A 26863-nucleotide genomic window follows, 5' to 3' on the forward strand; every position below is an offset into this window, starting at 1 on the left:
TTAAGCTGACTTCCACTCTGGAGGAATCACAGCAATATAGTGTGTCAAAACTAATAAAGTGCAGCAAAAACACAATACAAAATAATCGTGTTTGGTACAAGTTTTCAACACAGCTACATTGCAATGAATTTTCATGACACTTCATAGCTAGAAGTTACGTCCTGTTCTGTCCAAACTGAGCACATGAGCTGCTGTTTACCAGGCTTGTGCTGTGTGATGCCAAAAGGGACTCTGACCTCCCTGGCAGATCCTGAGTACATTTCTGTCACTTAATGTTGACCAGTCAACACACTGACATTTCAGTCCTGCTGTTCTGCAGAATAGATTTCTCTTTAGTCCTTCAAAGCTTTATAGCAGAACACTCAGGAAAGACAACTCCCTTTTTACTTACTTTGTTATTTAGGACAATATAACACATACAATAGGCTAACAGTAATACGTAAATTTACAATGGTCTGTAGATAGAAAATTTATGCCATTCTGTTCTTTCTGATCTGATGATGGATGGGTTTTGTTTAAAACTCCAGGTGACAGCCCTGTATGTTGTTTACTTATTCCAGCTCCACAAGAGCACTACCTTCAAAGGAACGAGAAAAAAATGCAACCTCAATGCATGCCACAGACATTTACCATAGCAAGCAGGACAACACACATCAAAGGATTTGCTGTGAAATCATCTTGCAATCAGCATAGGATTGATCTCTATAGACCACTCTTGACAGCAAGCATGTTCTTCATGAGCAGTTACACGCCAGTTTTTAAAACCAAGGAACAAATTGTATATTGGGACTGTTTTTCAGCCTGTTTGCTACGATTTTTGCATTCTGTCCCACATTGGTTTTACAAACCTTAGAATAATAAATGTAAATGAACACCCTGGATACTTTGACAAAAGAAAAAGCCTAGATATAGAGCACCGTCTGTGTACAAGCCACCAAATACTACAACCGAAACCCTGTTTACAAATCTGTTCTCTCTTTATTTTAAATCTTTCTGAGGGGAATTATGTTATTTGCCATATATATAATATATATATAAAGTATATATAGAGATTGTTTATTTGTAAATAGAAAAAAAATCTTATGGAGAAGAATGTCAAGTTTTCACAGTCACATAAAAAAATCATCAACATAAAGCCATGTTTAATGCTTGTATAATGTGATGCAATAAACTTTAAAATAAATGACGCATATGAAATATTTATTGTTTGATATCCACGCATTATTTTCTATTTACCTCATTTGTTCAGAAAGCAAACAGACCAGTTGAGTGCAAGCAAGTGTAAACGCAGACTAAATGGGGCCAGGATCCACTACCACCTCCTCTCTGTGAATCTGCATAGTCAAATATTGCTCCTGTTCCCTTCTTAGTTCTTTTTTTAATGTTCCCACTTGTCTCCTCTCTCAGCCCCGCCAGATGCTGTGTGTAATTTGGGCAGTGTGGAGTGCTCCCATTCCCATGGAATTAACTGGCATTGGCTATCCTTCATTTCTTTGTCGGGTGAGCTCTTAACTGGGAGAGATGAAGGATCATGGTGCAGGACCATGATGGAGACACTGAGAATTATCTTGTTGTTTTTTCACAGGCAAAGCCCTGGCTCTGTGTCCAGCTAGACGAGGACAGTATATAGTCTCAGAGAAAACATTATTCAAAACTAATTGTTTTAATCAGTGATGCTAATTAAAACAATGAGCATAGAGAAAGAAAAAGTAAAGCAGAAGAGTCACTTTTTAGTTCTGCAGCAATCATGGGAGGTCAGATAATAAGAAACAGGGCCAGGGTCATCTGCAGAAAGAATGCTTACTTTTAAACCTCTTACAAGCTATTTTCCCCAGCAAAAACTCATCTCGACATGACTGTGGGCCAACAGATATCATCTGGCCCAAGCTTTTACTTCATACCAAAATTAGAGTAAAATGACTGATCAGTGCTCAAAGAGTGACTTCAAGCAATGACTTACATGTTTTCCCATGTGAATTCAAAGTACTAAGAATAAACTCCATGACACTACGTTATTTCTTAACTGTGATAGCTGGGAAGATTAGTCTTCACTCCATGAACAAAACAGGTAGAAGTCACAGGTCATCCAAGGCAGTATCAATCACAGTGCAAAACAAGGATCTCGACCCAGCATGGTGCAACAAAAGGCTGTACTGATCAGTCACCCTCCCGAGGGTCACAGTCAGATGGGAGTGCAGCATGTGGGCCGGGAGTGCTGTAGTCCTACCACAAGGCACATAGGCCTTGCTTCAGGCTTCTGTTCTGCCCGTGGCTTACTACGTACCACTGAGGCACACACAGGTTCACCAGCCCTCTTCATTCCATTTCGGCTCTCTGCAGCTGAGTGGAGATACCAGTACTTATTGCTGTTCAGCTCCATGGGCCAGGAGTACCTCAGCAAACAAGTGGGAGACAAGGGGATGGCCTTAAACTCTGCTCTGGATCTTGCAAGCCCACACCTCATGTGGCAAAGGGGACGCCTGCCTTCATCATGTACCTTTGCACTGGTTGGCCAGTGGGGGTGTGCTCTGGGTGGCAACCCATGCAGGGCATATCTGGCCTGTACTCCGCTAGGAGAGGTCTGCTCCCATTTTTAACTCCTAAAGTTTACTGATCCCATCTTACGCAGGAGATCATACAATGCCTGCTGTCACAGGGCACAGAACAGGTTGGTTTAAGTGCCAAAGGGCCCAATTCAGCACAGGTAAATTAGCACCATCAAATCTCAACTAACAGCAGCTCAGTGCCCAGCACAACTCAGTGTAACTTCTTGAAAGAGTTTAAGACACTCAGACAGTGTTTGATTTGTGTCTCAAGCATGACTGCTTTATAAGCTTCACTGCTTGGCTTTCCTGTAATGATTTTTATTTACCAACTTGATGCTGTGGCATAGTTTTAAACCCCCATCAATAGCAGTAGCAAAAAGTACACAGTACAAAACCAACACAGTGGGTCAAAGAGCCTGTTCCCTGCTGCACCAGAAAGCATGTAGGATAAGAAAGCTATGGGGTTTTCACCCTCTCAAACCACAGGTAATGTAAGGACAGATGTGCTGTTCAGCTCCTCTCAGCAGCGCAGCCAGAAGATGAGCCATCCCATGCCCTGCAGCCATGAAGAGACTTCATCAAACTCCAGCCTTTGCAATCCCTTCCCCTCCCAAGTCCAGAACAGCAGACTCTGCCCTCCTAGCAAAACACACAACGTGCTCTGGCCTGATCTGGCCCATCTTTGCAAGTGAAACCTTGGAGTGACAACAAGTGACTGCAAGAATATAAATAGTTCCAGTAAGTTTCAGCTCACAGCTCCACAGATTAACAGCAACTGCAGGTGCAGCTTATTCCAGTACAGCAAAGAGGGTCTTCTTCCTACATCAACACCTTTGCTACAAAACACCCAGATCAGTGCAAGAGCAGTCATGAGCCAGCATGTGGTTCTGCTCCATGGCACAGAATGAAGAGCCCAGATTGCTCACTTCATCATGAGGGCCACCTCTGTTGGAGCAAGGTAGGCTAAAGAGTGAGGTAGGGAGTAAAGGGAAAGGTATTACTGATGCTTGCTTTAACCCGTCTCCAAAGACACTTCCGTAGTGTCCAACAGTGAGGACATGAGAGGAGATGCAGGTAACCAAAGAATAAGACTAATGAAAGCAAACACATATGACAGAACCAGCAAAATAAATATGCTCTCAGGATCAGTTCTACAAAGCAACCAGAGGGTGCTAAGTCCATCTCCTGCACTAAAAAAAGATCCACTGTTTCCCGCAATCTGATAAGATCCCACAGTACTGATCTCTTCAGTCTTTCAATGCCTTACAAGAAAAAAAAAAAGCCCACAGAGAACAGTCATATGCGGGGGACAGTGCTCTTACCAAATACAACATTTACTCTGAGAGTGAACTGAAAGTAAAAGCAAGTATTTTCCAGGAGGCTCAAGAATATCAGGCAAATATTCCACACTGATACATCACCTTAAGCCCTGTCACCAAGGTCCAGAGTGTGAGAGAGACAACAAAAGCAGGAAAGACCTGATTCCTTTCTTGACTAAAGTCAAAGTTGTGCACAGGTGACAGCACCATGAAGCTTAGCAGACTCCTGCCGGTGACCCTGGCAGGGATGGTAACTGACCCAGCACAGGAGTGTCAACAGTGCTTTACATGAACAAAACTGTCCTCGAGGCCTGACATGGCCCCACATCATATATGAAGGCCATTGGCTTTGTTCTTATCACTTGCTTCATCCATTTCGATGTGGCTGAAAGCAGGGTTGTCAGTTCCTTCGGCTGCCACCGTAGATGTTTTCCAGTTCAACACGACCACTTTCTCTGTCTAAAAAAAGCAGAGATAAAAGCCATGTTGTGAAGTGGAAGAAACAGTCTTCCTGTCTTCAACCCGCAGGCAAGCAGAGCCAGGCCTGACTTACAGAAGGCCTTGCAGGAAAATATGCTGATTGCTGACAGAGCATCGTTACTCAATGAAATAGCTGCTATTTTTCTAGGGGCACGGAAAGTTCCTTATTGCATAAGGGACAAGTTGTGCAAAATGTTCTCATCACATAAGATGTTCTTGTCCTGCAAAGTGTTCAAAGCATTTCTGGTTGTGCAAAGTTTTAATTGCTGTTTTCACATCTAGTGATCTGTCACTACCAGCCCCCTGAGCTATTGGCTCCCAACCCTCGGTCCTTGCCCCATCTTTGACAGGAAAAGCAAATTAACATGCACCATGACATTGATGCTCCATCTTCACTAAACATAATGAGATGTTAAGATCTTCATGTGCAGGAAGTTGCTCAGCTGCCCTCCTTTTATTCTCAGCAATTAACTTTCTGCATGAGCTGTGATGCCAACTACTTCCTACCCAGCTGTATAACCAGGCTGACCCTTGTTTCTGACTCCAGGCAGAAACTAGTATGGCTGTGGACGTTAGCTTCCATCTGCTTGGTGAGATTTTCCTTTCAAAAGGCTTTAGAGATTAAATTCCCAGATGGTGAAAACAGATGCTGACGCATTAAGGACTGAATGGCAACACCTGGACGGCTGGTATCCAGCCTTCACATAGGTGAATAGCCTGCAGTTCTGTAAAAAGCCCTCCCCTTCTCTGTTGTTCATATGCAGAAGCTAAAATACAAGAGGTCATGCTAAGAGGAATTGTTGTCATCGGGGAGAAACATTTTGCACACTGGACCATCTCAAAGACATGATCGATCTGATTGCAACGTACTACAGCACTCAAAAGGCACTGAACAAGGCTGAGCTGGCATGTTCAGCCTCCTGATGGCCCTAACTGAGAGATTGCCTCTTTATTTAAAAAACAAATTTCTCCTACGTTCTCCTTTCTAAGGGACGTTATTTCCATTCTACCCAATAACTTCTCTTGTATCTTAGGGAGGATGATAGGAAATAGACACACTGTCTAGAAATGAAATGCTTTCTCTCAAACAGTAGCTGATGTTGCAAAAAAAAAAAAAAAAATCCCTGAATTTAGAAATCACGTTTACAAAGAAAGCTTTGCTGAATCCAACACGTGCCTTGGATCGGCTTCCAAGGGACTAGTCAGGGAGTATTTTGTCAGAAACCTGGAGAACAACTGTCCCTTGTCTCAGCTGCTGCTCTGTTGTTATGAAGTCAAGCTGTGGCCAAACACAGCTTCGCTGCCTATGCCAGCTGCTTTTGCCTCAGATGCCTTGTGCTCTGCTGCTGCCTTAAAGCTTCAAATGCCATTCATCCTGCTGGGAAAAGATTGCCTTTGCTCCCAAGAGGAGAGATTGATTTAAATCAGAGGATGCATAACTATACTTACTGCCTCAGATTTAGACCAGGAGAAGTTGGACAGGAAATCTTCTTTGGTCAGCAGGAATTTACGGTCTGTGTTCTGCTTCAGTCCTCCTGCAAAACAGGCAGGTTTCAGTCAGCCAGGTTTCCACACATACATGGCATGTCACAGCCCAGCTCTGGGCACCAAGCCATGACAGTCATGCAGCAAAAGCCATCAAGTGGTCACAGGCTAGATGTTATGCTCCTTAGGGATCATTCCTCTACAGCAATGTGTCCCCCTGCATTTCTCAAAATACAAAATTATCCTCGGGATCTACTTGAAATTTCTCAGCCCCTTTTCATAGTTTCCCAGATTCTTCCCAGGTTTCTGTTGAAAAATGTGTAAAATGCTGAGACAACCATCTGAAGGGGGTGGGGGGTTAATGGGATGTTTGGGCACTTTTAGGGCACGGAAGATGAACTACTTACTCTTGTGTAGGAATGTATGTGAGAAAGAAAGGAGATGTAGGTTCTGGGAATTAGCTTTGTCACCCGAGGCTCAGATGGGTGATGTTGAGATGGTACTCTGGAGTTTCTATTTCTTGGACTGAGGATTTCTCATCTGGACTTACTGAATTCCTCAGATTTTGCACTTTGTTTTATGGCTCGATGGAGAGGCTTTCAGTGCAGTAGCTATGGATGATTTGACCCCAAGGTAATAAAAAGTGAAGTTTGACTACAAGCATCACTGTCAGAGCTCAACCTTGCCTTTTGTAGAGAGCAGCATGTCACTGCGGAAGGTAAAGACAGTATGGAGAGGAAGAGGGAAGAAAGGGGAGCAAATCCTTTAGAAGTTTGCTAGGAAAAGAAAACAGCAGACCTGTATCTTGTGCTTGCGAGTGCAAGACACAAGGAAAGTAGTGGACCAATCAGTCTGCTGGGTTGGGAGTTTTGTGGCCCTGAGAAAAAAATAAAGAGAACTCATCTCTGAAGTAGCTGTAGGTCAGGCTAATAGGTTTGAAATCTAACAGCATCAAAGTCTGATGAGTGCTGTAGCAAGAATCTGGCCAGGTATACTGGAGAAAGCCATGAGAGCAGCTGCTTGTGTGCTACTTCTGCCATGCACAGTGCAGTGAACAAGTGCAGTTTGCATCTAATGAAGAGCAGAGAGGTCACGGGCTGGAACTGATGTCCCTGCTCTCACTTGTTGCTTTTGTACCTTTCAGAAATAGTACTAAGCAACTGAGAAAGAAAGCCATGCATGGGATCCGCAGCTCTTAGGTATGTGCCTGGGAAATGTGGTGAAATGCATGCACTGCACAGGTGCAGACAGAAGCCCTTGAGTGCTCTGAACTCACTCAAAGTAAAACTGCTTTTGTCCTCTAGAAGAAGGATGGGGGCATCTCCTTGCCTTGAGTTCCTTTCATGTTTGGGACAACCCTTCAACTTCAGAACCTGCTGAGATCTAATGAAACAGGAAAGGCAGATGGGATTTTTGCCCCTCTGGTTAAATAACTGCTGAAACTTTGTTCTCCTTAGAAATTTGAAGTGATCTTTGCTGTGATTGGAGACCAAGCATAGGATGCAGACGGGCTGAAGGGAGAAATGAGAAATAGGATAGGAACCTTCATACAACAGAACAGAATATCCCACATTGGAAAGGATCCGTAAGAGCCATCAAGTCTAACTCCTGGCTCCACATGGGACTGCCCAAAATTCAAACCTTATGTCTCAGAGCATTGTCCAAACACTTCTTGAACTCTGTCAGCTTGGAGCCGTGACCACTACCCTAGGGAATCTGTTCCAGGGCCCGACTACCCTCTGGAGAAGAACCTTTTCCTAATTCTCAGCCTTTGCAACAGGGTCGCTGGCTCTTTCTTTAGAAATGACAGTTCTCTTTTTGGTCATCGTGGTTTGAAAAAAATCTAAGACTTATGTTCAACCTCAGCTGTGGAGCCAGTACCTGTTAGGAGGCTGACAATCATTCCCGCAGCTATTGTGGTAAGTGTCCCAAGTGTGCTGAAGTAGAGATAGGACAAGGAATACCAGTTGTCTGCCAGGACAGGCCTGAAAAAGAGCAGAAAAAGAGTTAACTCCTGCTTTCCTTTTCCAGGCAACCTGAAAATGTTGTCTGTATCCATACAGAATATAAATGCATAGCTATTTTCTGAATCAAGTGAGGTGGTATTCTTGAATTACTTCAATACGATAAAATGTGCATTGAAGATCTCTCATAAAAGTCTCAGAAAATGTGCCTTCGTAGAGGAGGAGACTGGTCAGTGCATAGAACAGGTAAAACAGGACAGTCTGGTTGCAGCTAGGAATCTAGTGCAGAGCTGAGCACTCTGGTTACCCAGATAAAAGGACAACATCTTTAGAAGGTGCTGCATTATTTAAAGATAAAATATATTGTAGGACATCAGCAATGTGCAGCTTAAAACGTCCAGAAATAACAGGACAGCTCTCACACTTTGGGTTGCATTTTTCTTTGGTCTCCTTGAGAATGTCCTATGTTGCTTCCTTACAGCCATGAGCGCTGCTGGAGGTCTTGTGCGAGAGGTGCAGCAGACGCTGGGCACCTGTGTGTGTGCACCAAGGTGTCTTGTCACTGACTGTACAGTACTCTTAAATATAAAAATTGGGAATACCTAGAGATGTGTTTAGCTCCTGTCCCACCTGTTTTCTGTACTATCATTTATAAGTGCTATGTTTAATGGTGAGTGCCCAAAGACAGATATATGGCAATTGCGGAAGGGAAAAAAACCCTTATATTTTTTTCCATTATACCAATGCTCTCTACTGAAGCAACACAAATGCTAGGCAGATGTTCGTGTTGCTTCAAATCAAACACATGCTGTAGTGACTGCACATGAGGAACTTTCATACCTTTCTGCAGCCTGCATGCTGAAGATTGTTGTTAACGGGTTTTCTGTCGATGCAGTTAAATTGCTTGAGATGGATATATTACAGCCTGCAGTTGAGAGGGGGAGAGGCATAGTCCTCTCTGGGAGTGGAGGATAAATCTGAGAACCAATTCCAACCCAAAGTGAAATAACAAAGCCAGTGATAAGACCCACAAATGCACCCTGCAAAAGAGAAAATGAAACTCGGGCTTTCAAGGAAAGCAAAAGTATATTTTAAAACAACAACAAAAATTAGATGAGTAAGAAACACTTAAGATAAACTGAGGGCTCCATAGGAAAAATAAAATGTACAGCTAGGGAGAACGGGGAGTTTACTTCCTTTCCCTTTTGGAGAACGCATTGCGATACCAAATTTACTAAACAACAATCTTCCTACATCCATCTGTATGACCAGAGGATCATACTCCTAGAGTTGGTCAAATAAATTTTTGATGGAGTAGTTTTTTCCTCTTGGAGTGCTGGTTTCGTGACACCAAAGCACTCTACTAGAGCACCCCAACTCAGTCTGCCTTTTAAACATGTCTTGTTTATCACCTTGGACTTCCGGATGTGTTTCCAAGACTGCCAGCCCTCGAGGCCATCTGGTGCATTATGCTCTCCATCCTACCCAAAAGGCCATTCCCCCAGCTGCCCACATGGGGGAAGAAAAGGGTAAAGATCAACATGGAAAGTATCAAAGAAATATCCTTGCTGCCCAACACAAATTTACTGGGAATGGAGGGAGAAGGATGTCCCCAAAATTATTGATGAATTTTGTTCCAACAGGGCTTAAAATTTCTACTTACAATTCCATTTGCAAAGGAGCAGAGGATTCCCAAGGCAAACAGTCCTAAAAGGGGGCCACCAACCATGCCAAAAATGCTGAGCGCTGCCTGGGGAAGGAAGAGAGTCTATCAAGCACTGCGCTAGAAAAGTTAAAGACACAAACAAGGCAAGAAGATGAGAAGGAAATTAAGAGATTTTAATTAGTGTTTTCTCAGCTGGTGTTAATTCGTATAGTGACATGGGTGCTTAGAGCAGAGGCTGAGGCTGTTTGAGGCCAGTACCGAACAAAGAATAAAAGCTAATCTCACAGTGGTATCCAGCAATTATTTCCTTACACAATTTGTTCTATATTATTGGACACAGACATGAAAAAGCAGCCTGACACCCACCTGCAGCAAGGCGCCCAGCAGAGATGCCAGCGCAGCCATAGCAATGCAGACTCCGCCGTAAAACAGGCCTGTGTGGGAAAGGAAAATCATGAGTGCATCAGCTGAAATGTCCTCTGATGGAAATGCTCTCATCTCACCGAGGAAGCCCTGACATCTCCACAAGAAACCGCTACCATCTGTTTGGCTTTGATTTTGTCATTCATTTGGGTTTTCTTTCCTAAGAGAGCCCAAATGGGCCAAAGGGCCTGGTTAGTGTTTACATTAAGAGGAGACCATGTGAAAGTGACAAAATCCTCGTCCTGTACATGACTAAAGATTAGCTAAGTACCTGATCCTAGATGGCACATGTATAGATTAGCCATAGTAGCAATACCATGTGTCACGTTCACTTTTCTCAGGTAATCTCCTGTGTTGTAGTCATTATTTTGAGTGAGTAATTTTTCATCTCAGTCTAAAGCCTTTGGAGCAAGAAAGTAAATGATGTCAGATCATAGGAGCTGGAAGAGTGACAGAGAACATCCTGGACTACCAGGATGTAGTGTCTTTTGCCAGAACCCACAACATTCGCTCATTTGTGTTCTCCACGTCCACCCCTATTGAGTTTCACTGTCTGAGTGACAAGCAATAGGTTAATCCCACTATTGAATGTGATAGCTCAGGCAACTCAGGATAATACCAGAGCATCAACAATTTTGGAATAAACATCGCTTGCAATAACATTTCAGAAGCTGCTGTCAGGTGAAAACATTTCATATTTGTCACCTGCCACTAGTCCACTGTGCTCAGTGTTATGGGCTACAACACTGTGCTGGGACTGCAGTTTTTCATGCCTATTAAGCACACTGCCTTGGGCTGCACCTGCAGCTGATATCAGGTCATACAACCAGCAGAGATGAAAAGTGCACGTCAGAGATGTAAACCATCTGCTCAGCCCAGTTCTGACGCTCTTCTTTGAGGGACATTGAACATAGTAGCTCAACAGGCTGCGAGTCAACGGGTATGTCGAGGAAGATATGAAGCTGCTCACTCTCTGGAGTGCTGTAGTTCACATATCACTCTGTTCACAACGTTTATTACAAAATCGTTTCTTATGCTTCTAATTTTTGACAGAGAAATTAAAATATCACCTATTTTAACCCAAGACATTTGGTTCTGTACAACCGCAGGGCAATACTGAACATAGAGGCAGTCTATCTTAAAGATCAAACACAATGGCTCTTTCTTTTAAGCTCACTAGAAATAGCTTGTCCCTCATTCTGCACAGAATTTGCACAGCTGATCTTGGCTCCCCCAAGTATCAGTCTGAATACACTTACCCCTGACTTATGCTGCCATAAGTAAAATCTGAATCAAGCCCTCACTTCATAAAGCAAAAGTGGAAGAGAAATTTTCCAGACATACTCATCCCCATGGAAATCCATGACAGCTTCTTTTCAGAGAGGGATCTGAAGTACGGCCTAATGAGGTCTTCGACAGTCACAGCAGCCAGAGCATTGATGCTGGAGGACACTGTACTGCAGAACACAATATATATACTTTTTTTTTTAATCTTAGACACTGAAATCATAGATAACAGGTGAGTTAATGGCAGAGAGAAACTGCTACTCTCTAGAATGGTGTCAGAGAACAAATGCAGCTGCTGTGTTGTTTGAAATGACTTGTTGTTGGTGATGCAGTTAATAGTTACAAAAATCATTTCAAATAATTGCTCTTAGTGAAGACAAGGCAATTCTTAATGAAAAGATAGGGTTGGAGAAGTCAGTGAAATGAAGTATATGTTACATGTGGATGTGCCGTAAGCATTACTGTAGCCATGTTGTGTAACCACCTGTTTATAATATTTAAAAATTCCTGTAGCAGAGAGGCTCTAAAGCACTGAGAGGCAGGGCTTGTTAGCACCATATATCGCTAGCTGTTTCCTCCCATTGTCAGTAGGGAACTCCAAACAATTTTGAGTCTTAGGACATCAGATTTCAGGTACTGAAAACTAAGGATTTGTAAGCTGCAACATCAGTTCCTAGAGCTTTTCTTAAAGAATAAGGAAATGAAATGCAGTCAAAGCATGATTTCATTATAAATGCAACTTTAGATTTAACAAAACGAAAAAAAGACAGCTAAATTCCAAATTATTAACTTACCTTAATGTCCCACTGTAGGCACTAGCCACAAAAAGCCCTGGCACTCCTGGAAAATCCCTGAGAATATCCAGCACGAGGTAGGGCATTAGCTGAAAAAAAAATTGAGAGTGTAAAAACTTATTATACTGCCATAATTTTTCTTTTTTTTTTTTTTTTTTTTTTTTTTTTTTTTTTTTTTTTGCTGTATTTTTTTTTCCTTGGAACCTTCTCAGTGCCATTCTGCTCAGCTCTTCCACTTTTGAATGTCCCACTATGCAATGTTTCTTGGTTTTCTACAGAAAAAAATGATTTTTAAAACATCCACATGAAATACCAGCAAGTCTGTTTAGACAGCCTAGCAGAGGTGAGCACAGAGCTACTGTCAGGCTTTCTTCCCAGGAGGTGACTGTAGAGGCAGCTAGCACTGAGCAGCAGGTAGTCTGCACTGTACATCACTCTGTCAGGCTTGGGTGCCACAGTAGATGCTCAAGTCCCTGTTGACACCACAAAAACCTTTTTAGATTCAGTTCAATAGCCTCAGGGTACCTGAGAACTATTTCCATATTGGAAGCTATATGCTATTTGTTGACCTTTGCAAGATGTGAGAGCTGGAAAAAGATACAGATTGTAAGATTTTTTGCCTGTGAACCATTCTTTTTTCAGCAACAAGTTGGTCTTTTTAGCATCTTACTTTCAGGTTCCACCAAAATTATTTGACTCACAGGAGGCACCTAACAGCCTTCAGGTATCCACCTTGGCTTTTCATATCTCATCTTATTCTACTCTTTAAGACCAAGCAGTCCTGCCTCCAATACTCCATTATCTCTGCTCTTCTGAACTCCCAGCTGTTGTCCCTGGGGATTTGTCCATAGCCCACAATTATCTGAGGCATAAACAAACTGCAGCTCTGTGAGAGCCAAGGGGATGCTGGCACTGGTTGGTCCTGAAGGCAGGTCTGCTACTTTCTCCAGAGCATTCCCTCCTGCCACAGTCTGAGCTTAATCCCTGTGTTACAGACTCACTCAGTATGGACTTGGGCATGTCCTCATACCCATCCCTAGCTCTTGAACCCCCCTCTACACAGTTGCACATGCTCAATAGCTGCTTTTTCATCACCATCTCCAGCTGAACGTGCTCAATGGCTGCTCCTTCATCACCATCCCCAAGGGGAAAGCTCCTCCTTCCTCCCCATTGACATGTGGGGCTCTACCTGGTCGAGTGCCGACACCTGCTTTGCCGACCATGGGTCACAGTCCTTGTAGATGGAGTACAGGGCCAGCCCGCAGAGCGTTGCGCAGACCAGGATTGCCCAGAGGCCCACCAGGTTGATGTAGAGGGACCTGCACCAACACGCATGGAGACACCATGTTAGAGCTAGATGTCCCCCCATGCTGCAGTTAATGCAGTAGACCATCAGCCCTTCTCAAGCCAACCAAACAAGTGCCATGCCAGCACTGAGGAGACATCCCATTTGGTGGCTGCCAAGCTGAAGGGGAGTCATGGTATAGCTCTGAGCAATTCTGACATGGGCTCACATTTCTAAAAATACAAATTACACTTTGTTCTTGGTAGCACGGTCTGACTGCATGACCTCTGACGAGGCCTAGTCCAGAGATGATGGGGGCAATATGACAATCCATATGTTTCGTCATGTGCACAAGATTTATATTACAGGCTGCTGGTAAGAAAACACTCTTATCCCGTCACTGCACTCTTGGTAGAGACAAACCCAAGACAGATTTGCAAGGCAAGGTGTCCCAGATCAAAGTGTGGTGTTTAATCAGCAGCAGCACTCCTTTGCCTCTGGAGCTGCACTACCACGCTTACACAATGCTGGAATTATGCTCATAAATCAATAAATTCGCCCTTTCTTCCTGGCAAAGTTTCTGTAGAAGGCAGCAATGAGGCAGGTGCTCCCTCCCGCTGGGATCTGCTTTGGAGCCACTTCCAGCCGTCACTTCCACAGATCAGGGGGTCACCACCAACCCCAGAGCTTCCCCTTTAGCAGCTTGGATCCTGGAGCAGTCAAGGAACCCCATCTTGTCCCCATGTTCTCAGGGGATGGCTGACCCAGAGAAGAAAATTGCAGTCACCACATATTAATGCTGCTTTTGCCACATGCAGCAGACAGCCTCTGTCCATCCCGAAAAACAAATCCTTCTCCCCACATTTCCAGCCCCAGGGAGAGCTTTTTCCTTCTATCTAACTATCCAATCTCAGACATTTCTCAGCTATTTTGTTTTCTTTGTTTCTCAGCTCTGAGCAATTCTGTGATTCTATGATTCTTGATGACTCCTGAATCACAAAGTTCTTCACACTATGGCTCACCTATGGTGGTCGTTCCAAGCAAACAAACCCAGAGGAAGCCTGGCCTTGAAAAACAGCATTCCTTTCCAGAGGTTGTTTCCTGGTTGTTTGTGTACCATGTACATATGGCGATTTGACTGCTGACAGATCACATATGGTGCACCTGTGCCAACTAAGATTCCTGCTGGGTGGATCCCTGGAGGATCTTTGGTATCTGTGCAAACGTTTCCATGCCTGCACTGCTTCTGAGGGCCTTTTAGTGCCTTCAAGGCCCAAGAAGGCAAAGAGCATCAGCCTTTGGACTGCTCCAGAGGATCATAAGGATGAATGAAGTAAACTTATCTTTATAGGTCTTGTTAGGCATTGAAATGCATATTTTTATATAGTTTTTTTTAATAGGTTAACTAGATGAGACTGCCATTTTATATCATAGAAAAATGACTGGCAAGCACAATGCAAACTGTTAAAAAGACTTAGGCTGATTGGATAACACAGGAGAGAAAACTGCATTTATGCTTCATATTTGAAATTAGCATTGGTATAAATACAGCACTAGCAGCACTTTAAATTTATTTCTAGGCTAAGCTAGTGAAAATGAAGTAATCTACTTCTTATAGATGCTTATACATTGGTTAAGTGTTTTGCATAAATTTAGCTGAAGTTGTTCATACATTGGCATAATCTACCTTGAAATAAGGCACTCAGAAGCTGATGTAGCACAAAAAGTAACCAATGAGTTAAATCAATCCAAATCTTTTCAATAGATGCAACAGCAGTATTAGCCTAAAGCCTGTAGCAAAGATTAGAAAGTTGAGAGAAAGACACAGAAGCAAAATAAATTGTTTGCATTCAGCAATTCCTAGTTTTAAACTGTGTCAGGGTTTGACAGTGAAAAGGAAATTGTTTTTTCTATTTTATTTACATCCCTTTCTCATGGTACACCCAGTGACATAAGCACTGGGGTGTAATAATTGCAGCACTATTGGAGGACATGTTCCCATTAATTCTGGATGAGTAACATAAGGTGGAGTTTGGGTGAAGTAGGCATTGTGACTATGCAAGGCTTATTTTCAGTTGGTTGTTTCAGCCTGGCTCTAGGAAACATGCTAGCCAATGACCTTGAAAGGAAAGTAGAGGAGAATGTGCTAGGAGCCCATATTTTTCTGAAAGTTCAGCTCCCCTGCTTGAGGGCCTAGTATTGTTCATCTTCAAGCACTATGTTTGATTTGCCTACTTTCTGTTTGAGGATGACAGCATGTGTTCACACCTACTAGTGTGTTTCTTGAATGGGGTGAAATCCTTTCCCATAGCCTCAGAAAATTTCTACACTTGTGCCATTCTTTAAGGCCTTCCTATAACCCACAAGTTGGGAACCGTTAAGGAATTATTTTCTCAGTTCTGTTTTATTATTATATAAAGCCTTATATAAAATGCCATGGAGGAGCAAAGCCTTACTATTGTGACCCAATGATACCTGACACTTCTCTGTACTAGTTAAATGGCGGTAAGAGATGTAGCCGCCAATATGACTTGCCAAATGTGTTTAATTGCATATGCAAACGAAGTAGATAGTCATCATGGAATTATCATGCTTACAATTGTAACAAACCAAAGCCATTACACAAAAAGATTTCTCCATGCAAGGGAAAAACCAGGAGGCACCAGCAAGGTGTCATGGAATTCAATTGTCCATCCTAGCAGGAGAGAGATCCGCCAATTAAGGCTGTGCCACCATTAATATGGTGTGAGCTAGAGAATCATAGAATCATTTAGGTTGGAAAAGATTTTCAAGATCATCAAGTCCTACCAAATACACCTGAAGTTTTATTCACAACTCTTGAATCCCATCCAAAAGCCTCCAGAACCAGATAGCCTCTAATCCTAGTCAAAGACACTGCAAGAGCCCAGAAAATCTGCCCTGCAGCTGCCGTGGTACTACATTCCCCTTGGTCCCATTCTGCTTCTGGAGCACCCTGGAGGTGTCCCCCGTCACAGAGGGTACAGAGGGGGCAAGAAAGGAGTAGCCCTAAGTGGAGCAGGTGCTTGGGAAGGACCTCAGGCACAATGTATGCAGCTGTTCTATTGGCAATCATGCCAGGCAGCACCGCAGGCACGGGATGCACCTCTTGCCTCTGCAGTGCCAAGAAGCTGGGACCCAGCTGCACACCAGAGACTGCAGGGAAGATAGTGTGCTGGGATGTGGCACTGTATGCTGGAGATGTGGCTGATGATGAGCGTCAGCTTATTCCTGCTTGCAGTGTAAATGACTGAACAGTGCATTTTCATTATTGCCAAAACTAAAATACTTCAGTTCCAAAGTTTAATATGATTTTTGTGAGCATTTTGCTGACTTTATGAAGTGAAAATCCTCATAAACTCCTTCTCTACTGCATCTCACTGTGTTATGGAATTTAGTGACTACAGTTAATGATAGGCGTTTATATATCTTTCCTATAAATAGACTTTATGACTTTATTTGCTTGGTAATAGTTTTTAAATATTGAGTTGTGAACTATGGGAATGACACTAAAGATAAAAATAAGATAACAGAGTTAGTAAATATACTCTGTTCTAGAGTAAAGGCTGATCAGAAATATTTAAACTCAAGGAAAACAGAACTCACTGCCAGTCTCCATAATGAATTCCTATAGGAAAAGTCTTGACTATCGTGAAACCAAAATATATGATTCTTCAGCAATTTTATCACTGAATAAAACATTTCCGTATTTTCTCATGTTTACACTCATTGGTATTGAAAATATCTTCAGTCTTTACTTAGGTAAAATACCCCCACTCTGGTTTAGGTTTAGAAAAGTAGCGATTCGAGATGTCTTGATAAAGCTACAGCAAAATTAATTACTATATTACTTGGTCTTTAGGTTGCATATAAAATTAATTTGTATGCAAGAATACTGGCAGAGTGAAACAGTCCAGTAGAAAGCTGAATGTCACAGTCATCTATATGTAACTAAAATATCAGGATTTACTATGCCAATTTGTCTCCTACCTGGTCCACAAAGCAGAAAGCAAAAGTTGTTACCTTTTACAAATAGACTTTATACAGACACAAAAAAAATTAATCTCCATTATAAAGAACAGTCATTGCTAAATTCAGACATCAAGAAATGCTGTAAGCAGACTTACATTTTTGCATGGAACCTGGTTTTGCATGCAATGTATCTCTGTACTTGGGACTGATTGACACCATAAATGCCAGTCCATGTGAAGGTCCCACCTACAACAATCGTCCAGAAGGTGTGCCTTTGCAAAGGATTGGGATTAAAGCTACAACGAGAGGGAAAAACAAACAAAGAAAACACTCAGACTATGAAAATCTTCTCATTATCAGACGACCTTAATGGGTAGGAGAAAAATTTCCTCTTACTTATTCTAATCTAAATTCAATTTGGCCAGATGTTGAATATTCAGATATTCCAACTTTACATGAAATCGCAGAAAGCAGATTTTAAACTCAGAGTTGAAATCCTAACTTAGTGAAACACTTATCTGCTCTAAGGTGAATTCAAACTAACTTATCTGCCTATAAATTACAGTTATAAGTTAAGCACTATGATGCCTGTGACTGCTGTGATGAAATGAAGTTCTAGTAGAAAGTCTAATATGCCTGCTTATCTAGAGGGACCTGAGTCTAACGCCAATACAAAGGTGTGTTTGCACACCCAGCCCTTGTGGACAGAGCCTCTATAAAAAATGTTGCTGATTTAGCTCTAAGTGAACAGCAGATTTTAAATGGAATATATTTTTAAATGACATTTTAAATAGAGCAGTAGATTACACTTATCTTGGTGAATAACATCATATTAATTTAGCTATTACATGCCTTTATTCCTTTTCTTTTTCCATCTGAATTCTATGATGGGAGAAGAAGCAATGCTGTGTAACTTCTGCATATTAGCCAAACAGATTGAAAAATCACCGCTCACGAGAAGAAAAAATATATCCTCCAATGAGTTACTATTTACTGAAGATCTTGGTGAAGAATTTCATAGAATTACCTGATAAATATTGTGAACTGACAGACAAAAGGACAATAGGTAATACTTGTCACACTAAACTTCTATTATTAACAGCAGCAGCTGAAGTTTCTCAGCAGAATCACCTATTCATCAAAAAGCAATAACTTTTTTTTTTTAACTTAAGGAATCCTTTGATTCAGCACTGTCAGAAATTATATTCCTAACCTTGCAAAACTATATTTTTAGTCTATGATTAGTTACAGTAACAGAGGGCACGATGCCATTAAGATTATTTCTAATTTTCATTTAAGGGAAAGAAAAACGTTTCCCCTTTTCAGATTAGATAACAGCTGTTATTTTTTCAGTTACTTTGGTTCAGTAGCTGAAATGTCAAATCGTTCATTTGCAAATTGTAATTACAAATATGATTGTCCTCTACTATTCACCATTCACTTTCAGTGGAATCCAAAATGCATCCTTACAACATGTATTTGAGAATGTGAAAGATTTTTCTCTTGGCAGGATTTTGCACAGAGTTAATCCTACAAAATATCCCCCAAACTAGGTAAGCTTGTTTAAATACGTGTAAAATTTTGGTCCCCACTCCCCACCTTCAGTAGCAATTTAATTTCACACTTATCAGGAAAAAGGTACATAATCTGCAAGGACAAACTCACTCCCAGAAGTTTAATCTTCCTCCATAGTAGGAATCATTTACAATGCGTTCAATTCCCTCCTGGACTACCACAGCTCGTATAATCACAGACGAGAACCCAGCGACCATGATTCCAACCTGGAAAACATCTGTCCACACCACTGCTTTCAGACCACCCTGTGTGAGGAACAGCATGTATCAGGTACAACGCGGCAGCCATGCTCTTGGCATACACTCACATGCAGCTAGGAGAAATGTTACTATGTGGATTATGCATAACTGATTAATCCTATCTTACTCCTGAATAGAAATAATTCTGTATTGGGATGTTTAGGAATTGCATCCTGCAGCCTGTTCAGGACCTTCAGTGAGGTGCACTACAAGGTACTGTGGCCACAGACATCCAATATCTCATTCATCACATCCTTCTGATTCAGAAGTTTCACAGAATCATAGAATCACAGAATCATTGCAGTTGGAAAAGACCACTAAGATCATATATTACAATCATCATCGCATCCCCACCGTGCCCACTAACCATGTCCTCAGTGCCACATCCACACTGAATACCTCCAGGGATGGTGACTCCACCACCTCCCTGGACAGCCTATGCCACTGCCTCATCACTCTTTCTGAAAAGAAATTTTTCCTAATATCCAACCTGAACCTCCGCTGGTACAACATTACCTCTTGCCCTATCACTAGTTACCTGTATCAAAAGGTAAACACACAGACCGTGGCCATTTTACGTGTTTACAGTATCACTAGCTCCAGAAGGCATACAATCCGTGCAAATTAAAATATACATTATTTAATCAAAAATATACAAATAATTTTATGCCATGGTGATTCCATTTACACATATCCGGGCACGTGGTCAATTAGCACTGACCTAAAGAGCAATCTTTTCATGTGACACTTGCTATTTTCAGTGGCTCTATCAGTTAGACTGGACAATTATGGTTGCAGTGAACAGGTGCTTGACAAGTTACTTTACTGGGCTAGGAGAAATTTCATAGGAGAATTTTCAGGAAGGAGGATCTACCTCTTTGCTGTTGTTTTAGGAACAGAAGTCACATTGTGGCTGCCTTTGTGTCCAAGTCATAGAATCATACAATTACAGAACCCTTAGATTTGGTAGGGACCTTTAAAGGTCATCTAATCCAATCCCCCTGCAATGAACAGGGACATCCACAGATAGATCAGGTTGCTCAAAGCCCCTTCAGCCTGACCTTCAATGTCTCCAAAGATAGGGCCTCCACCACCTCTCTGGGCAACCTGTGCCACTGCCTCACCACCCTCACTGTAAAAGAAAGACTTTTTCCTTATATCCAAAGTCCCTGGGTGAATACAGCTCTGGGCTGCAGCTGTGCTGTGAAATGGGGCAACCCATTTATTAGGTGACTTTTCAATAAATTCCACATTTGGTGTGAATGGTGAGAGGAAATTATATTTCCTTCAGCTGAAGGGCCCACATACCAACGTGCAGTAGAAAGTGCAGACCACACCGGTCGCCACCACGGCACCCCACAAGTCGAAGCCCGTGACTGAAAAAGAGAGAAAGGGAAGCAAGTGTGAGCAAGGCATGGGGAACACAACTCTTGAGGACTGTTGTTCACCTCTGTTTGGCTGCTGAGGAAAAATGGAAATAACTAAAATGCAGAAGTAGAAAGTAATAAAAAATTGCAATGAAAAGATGTGCATAGGAAATTCACCCTGACCAGCTCTAAAAATGCATAGTTGTTACAGACACTGGAAACTGCTAAATAATTGCAAACTTCTAAATAATTAGATAGATTTGGGAACCTAGGATGCTTTTGGTCTTTAATGACTACCAACAAAACCAGTATTCTTGCAGGGCTCAGCTCACAAAGGTTCTAAAATCGGAGTCCTTCCTCAGAATCATTTAGGTAGGCCCCGGAGCCCTCTGCCAGGAATTTACGCAGGAAAGCAGCCATGGGCATGCTTCACAGATGCAAGCTGGTTTAAGCAATGGTTCGGAAGACATACATTGGCCTAAAAGCCTCTTTTATTCTGTGCTCTTTTAGGGAAATGTGACAGCATGCCTACGCCAGGCAGCCTCTCAAGCTGCCAGTGCCCAAGCTTGGCAGGTTGACATGCTGCCCAGCATGGCACCATGGCGCTCCCCAACAGAAGCCCAGGCAAATGGGAAGCTCTGCAGCACAGCTCATGGAATACACCACTTCCAACCAGGCTGTAGCTTGTTAGAGCAAGTTATAGTGTGCTTCAAGAAGCACACTTAACCAGATGGATTCAGTATGTTTATTCTGCCCACTGCCTTCAAATTCTACTTATTTTTCCTTAACTTTTCTTAAATTAGCCATGATGTGAGGATGTCATGAGAGAGCTAGGATAAGTGAGAGCGTATTTTCTTTGTTGAGCCTTTTCTGCAATTCCTTACAACCAGAGATAAGGGAGCAGGATTACAGCTGGGAGGTCTTCTATCAGAGTTCTCATCAGGATCAACTGAAGTACCCAAAGACCTCACAGTCAATCTTTGAAATATTTATTTTGGTGTGCATCACAAAAAGAAAAGCACACCAGTACTACATGCATAAAAAAAAAAAAATACAGAACAGTTCAGGTTGGTCATCTTACCTTGATTTAGAGCTAAAGCTGGAGCGTAAATGACAATACCAGTGTATAAAGTCTAGATGGGGAGAAAAAGATACAAGATCAAAAGAAACCAAAATTCCTGGAACAAGTGATAGTTTTCTGAGATGGTTTCTCTTTAAGCACTTTTTCAGTCTAAATTACCTAAATGCATGACTGTTAAGAAATAATTCCAATTGCTCAAAGACAAATGTCTGAGACTAACCAGTACTGCAGTCTCACAGCCTGGTCTGCTTAAAACAAATAACACAGTGATTCTTAAACACCCAATCCCTCTTTAGTTTTTTCTGGCTCTTATAATCAACTTGTTTTATTGCTTTATAAGTGCAGTCAAACGGTAGAAACAGGAGCAAAAGGAAATTGGTGAGGTTTACACATCGTTTGCCAAGGAATCTATTACAATTTATTTTCTTAGTCTTGGGATCAATATGCCTCTCAGTATGCATCTGTAATGAACATCAGAACAAGAAACACAGCATTAGTTAGGCATTATAGATAGGATTATAAGGGTTTACGGTCCTGTAAGATGAAGACATGCATGATCATCAGCAGATTTGTATTTTCACCCAATACAGAAATAATCTGACAAATCAAGGAGCCGCCGTATCCTCTTCTAACAGCACAGTGGGATTCATACACTGATATTCTCTATAACTGATTCACGTATATTTTTAAGTGCCTTTTTACCACTGCTATCACTGCCGGTACTACTAGGGCAAGCTCAGCCGTGGCATGGATCAGTGCAAAGCCCGCAAGGCACAGATGACTTCTGTGAAGGTCAGGTCTTGATTCAAGGGATCTGAATCTCAGCCAGGTCCTGAGCTGACTTACATCAGATTTACATGACTGGTCGTGGGACCAGCAGGGAAATAGTTGTTCCTACCTTCTCATGTGTGTGTGTTTGTTTGTCTCTGCGCTCTGAGCCCTCTCTAGGTTTTCACACATAACTTGTACATCCTGAAAGCTGCCAGCCCTGGCCAGTCTCTAGCAAATCTCCCCTCAGCACCAGCGACAGCACTTCATATACAACTGCTGATACTCGTCAAACCCAGTGTGTGCTTGGCACCTGTCCATCCAGTGACCATCTGCATGGGCTGCAGGATCCTGCTCACTCAGGGAGTCACTGGGAGACAGCAACTTTCTTGTGTGCAGCAAACAAGTACCAGAAGCTTTGAACCATCAGAAATTAATTTTCCTTTGACACAAGTACGATCACATTTTGGTGTCAATTCAAACAGGAATGATAAAACAATCTTTCCATCTCTTTGGTGTTTCTTCAGGTTGTATTACTAGATAACCTTTTTATTTTTCTTTGAAACAAGTTCCAAAAGTCACAGTAGATCTTGAGGAGTTCCTTTCCTCACTATTTTCATGATTCAGGACATTTGTTAGCACTCAGCACAGAAAGACACCCATAACTTGTTAGTTAATTTGTTGTACGTATATATTTACATTACATAAAATTATTTTTCTAATCTTTGCAAGATTACATTTGGTTTGTTCCAACTTACATAACTGTGATGCCTTCATGTTTGCCCATGATTCATGCATGCTAGCACTCTGCTTTTCCTTTGTGTATCCAAAACATCCAGCTAAGCAGCACTGTTCATATAAGGAATTAGCACTGCAGTAAGAACCATCTCAGTGGTACAGCTGTGGTTGTTCTATAACTCCCAATGGATCTTAACAGTACCAAAAAGGACAAGAAGCAAGCACGCACAGAAGCATAACTTGGAAAGCCTTCAAATTCTATATTCATTCTTGCTTTGGACTCCCCAAAATGTCCACTTCATAACTGCAAAGAGAACACATTTGCTGCTGGTGTTTCACAGCATCTGGCACACGATCACTGTACCTTGGAAAGCTGCAGTCACCTTGACTCACCAAATGGGCTGGATACCCACAGTAATGGAGGGACCGCTTTTGTTTGACATTCCCCAAAGCAGTGAGTGATCTGCAGCTATTGTTTGCAGACTCCCAGCAGTGATACAAACTCTTGTACTGCCAGTCACAGGCTCCTGACAGCTTGTTTTCCCTGTCACCTTTCACAAACCCTTGGGAATTAGTCAGACTCCCAGAATCCGTGGCCCACAGGATGAGAACTGCCACTGCAGATAATTGGAGCATGTTTACATTTTGAACCTGCTGTGGGTTTCTCTGAGGGCAGGCCAGCAACTGCTCCGTACACTGTTTCCCTGTGCCATAAAGGGTCCCTTGGCATGGCTCTGATGCCAAACGGTGGGCCCATGTGCTCGGCAATGCCAGGGGACACCAAAGGAGAGGGTGGCCCAGCATTTGCTCTCCACCTCTTTGCTTTGGAGCAGAGATTTCTTTTTCTCACTCCCAGGTCCCCTTCCCTGTGGTTACCCCATCAGTTGCTCATGGCAAACAGCCAGCTGTGCCCAGCTGAGCAGCCCTGATGGCTATGCAGATCTGGGAAGCACTTTGAGGTTTACTTGCCGTTTGTATAATGAAGAGGAACGTTCCACAGAGACGCAGGTATTTATTAAATCGAAGCTCTAAATACTGCAGAAGAGAAGAAAAAAACAAAAGTTTACATAAAAAACTTGGCTTTATTGGTAGGACTAGAGTGAAGCGATGAGCTACAGAGAAAGGGCATAGTGTTTATTTAGCGTTTTGTGAATGGACAAAACTTGATGGATATCTATTTCAACTTTATTTGATGTTTCTTCACAGACCTCACCACTGTGTAGTGACACATGAGCAGATGAAGCAGACATCAGCTCAGCAGTATGTGACAGAGTCTGTAAAAAGAAGCTGGGGAGACCTGAGAGCAGTCTTTCAATATCTAAAGAGGAGCTATATGAAAGAAGAGGACAGACTCTTTAGCAGGGCCTGCTGTGATAGGACAAGGGAAAATGGTTTCAAAGTAAAGGAGGGGAGATTTAGAATGGATATAAGGAAGTTGTGTTTACAGTCAGGATGGTGAGGCACTGGCACAGGTTGCCCAGAGAGGTGGTGAATGCCCCATCCCTGGAGACACTCAAAGTCAGGCTGGGAGGAATCTGAGCACCCTGATCGAGCTGTACGTGTCCCTGTCAATTGCAGGGGATTTGGACTAGATGACCTCTAAGGGGCCCTTCCAACTCAAAATTTTCTATGATTGTATAAGCTGATGCTACACTGCTGCCTCTGGGCACTCCAGGGGCAGGGAGCTGCACACTTGGCAAAGCTCTGCACCTGTTATGAACTCAGCATTGTTCACAAGAATGTTCCCCTTGTGAACTTGTTTATGTTGTGAAATCAGAGGGAAAAACATTAGAGTTATGCCTGAGCCTCAGTCAGTTTGGAAACTCCATATCTTCTACAAGCAAGCGGAAATGCAGCCTTTCTTGGAAGAGAAACCTCACCTTTCTGCCTAGGGCACAACCTCTGTAAATTTGCTGTAGGGCAGATTTCTTCCCACTGTCTGCCGTGCCAACTCTCTGGGTCACACGGTTGCACAAAAGGGATCCCCTTCACCTGTCAATCCTCTCATCTGACACAGGCAAACACTGAGAAATCCCACAGTGCTCACTCATGCAGCACTGAAAATGTGGTGGGTGAGCACGCTCACCCTAGGCAGCAGTGCTGAACCCCTGGACAGGCACAAGAAATCTGATCTCTGAACTCTGGCCACAAATAGAAGATATATCTTTTATAGGTGTGTTACCCTGACTAAAGCCTGAGATTATCAGTGAGTTTCTGGTCTTAATCAACAGCCTTTAACAAGAGGAAACATATTTTAAGTATCACCATAACTGATAGTCCAAAGATTAGTAGTTTAAAATGCACTGTTTCTGTTGGAGAATTCTTATCTATAACTCCACCAACTGAAACCTTGCTGTTTTCAATGTCCAGTGCTGCAATGCTCCTGCTCAGTGTAATAAAATACAAAAGACCAAAGTAGCTATCCAAGGACTTTCACCTGAACTGATGCCCTTTTCCAATATCCTATAACAAGGGCAATTTGCCTCCAAATCTGCAGCTAGGAACCATCTTCCAGGCAAGACCCACATATTGCATGGACGTTCTGGGTCAGAAGAAGGCCCTGACCAGGGTTCCTCACTCCAAATCAGTCAGGCTCAACCTGCAATGCATCCCACCACCCCAGATTTCTTTGCACTCCTAGCTATAGCTTTAACTCACATGCTAGGCAGAAGATGAGCCATATTTTCATAGAATCACAGAATTGTAGGGGTTAGAAGGGACCTCTGGGAATCGTCTAGTCCAACTCCCTTGCTGAAGAAACTTCCCTATAGTAGGTTGCTGAAAGCAAGAAAACCCATGCAGACACAGAGTACCTGCTGACCTCCCTGTACAAGTAATGGCAAAGACACTCACTGCAGGAGAGGGTGTCTCCCCAGAACTCTAGGAACAGCACAAACACTGCCAGAAAGGAACTTTTGTGGTGCGCCTGAACATAGAAACCAGCCTGGAGTGAGAATGATTTGAGAGCTCTCCTTACTGTGTTAGATGTGCTTGCGCTTTAGATGTTGGATACTCTTGGTATGTTAATTACACATTGTTAATCACACATCACCATCGAAGCTGCACGAGGATTAAACCACCTGCTCAACTAGAGCACCCTGGGTGAGGAAACAGATCTGGCACGGTGCACAGGTCCCAGCAGCGAGGGCGAGCATCTCCTCTCCACAGTGTGGGCAGAGCTGGGGACAGAGCAGGTCACAGCCTGACTGTCCTCAGCAGTGTGGAGACACAAGGTGTAGGCCAGCACCGAGCGCAGGGAGATGTAGGGAAAGAGAGTGAATGAAGACAAATAGAAAGCAACCATGAGAAGCCCCCCAGCTCCTTGACGGCTGTGGAAAGGCTCCTTCTGCTCTACCTTACCTCGTAAGTGCTGGTGATGCCCAGCCTGTAGAAGACGGGCAGGAAGATCTCAGCACTGCACAGCACTACCAGGGCATAGGTGATGGCAAAGATGCAGAAGATGGCACCGTAGCGGTAGATCTCGGCGGGGGTGCCCAGCACCGTGACAGCTGACATGAAGCTGGCGGTGAGTGACAGCGCCACGGGGACGGCACTCATGCTGCGGCCCCCCATGAGAAAGTCCTTGGAGGTCTTCTGTCCCCCTCCCGCAAAGGCGTAGTAGATGCCGATGACAGCTGACACCAGCAGCATGGCGGCGAAGACCACATAGTCCCAAACGGTGAAGCGCCCCATGCCACCGGAGCAATTCGCTCTTGCGGCCTGACCCAAAATCAGAGGTGCAGCCGCAGTAGGAAGGCAACGGGACCCCGCCAGCCAAGCCTGCAGTGCGGGGCGGGGCGAGGCGCAGCTCTCGCCCTTGTGCGCGACGGTGAGCGCGGTGCCGGGCCGACGGGAC

The 26863-nt window shown here is 43.1% G+C and overlaps 2 protein-coding genes across 2 annotated transcripts in view; one reads left to right on the forward strand and one right to left on the reverse strand.

Annotated features, from left to right (window-relative positions):
- ANO4 (anoctamin 4) overlaps positions 1 to 1199 on the forward strand; it is a 183160-nt gene extending 181961 nt beyond the window's left edge. The window contains exon 27 of the mRNA XM_021411678.1: positions 561 to 1199. The gene's annotated coding sequence lies outside the window, so the exon portion shown is untranslated. The remainder of the gene's footprint in view (positions 1 to 560) is intronic.
- SLC5A8 (solute carrier family 5 member 8) lies at positions 1186 to 26863 on the reverse strand. Its single transcript, XM_021412056.1, has 15 exons — positions 26368 to 26863; positions 23977 to 24042; positions 21502 to 21553; positions 20362 to 20429; positions 18905 to 19059; positions 17395 to 17535; positions 13154 to 13283; positions 11965 to 12053; positions 11228 to 11340; positions 9827 to 9894; positions 9458 to 9544; positions 8635 to 8834; positions 7712 to 7815; positions 5795 to 5880; positions 1186 to 4324 (listed from the first exon to the last, which is right to left on the reverse strand). Exons 1-15 carry the CDS (start codon positions 26698 to 26700, stop codon positions 4193 to 4195), a joined length of 1824 nt encoding a protein of 607 aa, XP_021267731.1. The 5' UTR covers positions 26701 to 26863; the 3' UTR covers positions 1186 to 4192.

The sequence above is a fragment of the Numida meleagris genome, chromosome 1 (genome assembly GCF_002078875.1).
Source record: "Numida meleagris isolate 19003 breed g44 Domestic line chromosome 1, NumMel1.0, whole genome shotgun sequence".
NCBI classification, from domain to species: domain Eukaryota; kingdom Metazoa; phylum Chordata; class Aves; order Galliformes; family Numididae; genus Numida; species Numida meleagris.

Excerpts from the sequence above, each read along its gene's own strand:
- SLC5A8 (XM_021412056.1), bottom strand. The coding sequence starts at position 26,700 with ATGGGGCGCTTCACCGTTTGGGACTATGTGGTCTTCGCCGCCATGCTG. Across the intron at positions 17,536-18,904 it reads GGAAGATTAAACTTCTGGGA|CTTTAATCCCAATCCTTTGC; the intron begins GTGAGTTTGTCC and ends CTCTCGTTGTAG. Across the intron at positions 5,881-7,711 it reads GATTGTCAGCCTCCTAACAG|GAGGACTGAAGCAGAACACA; the intron begins GTACTGGCTCCA and ends CCTGTTTTGCAG.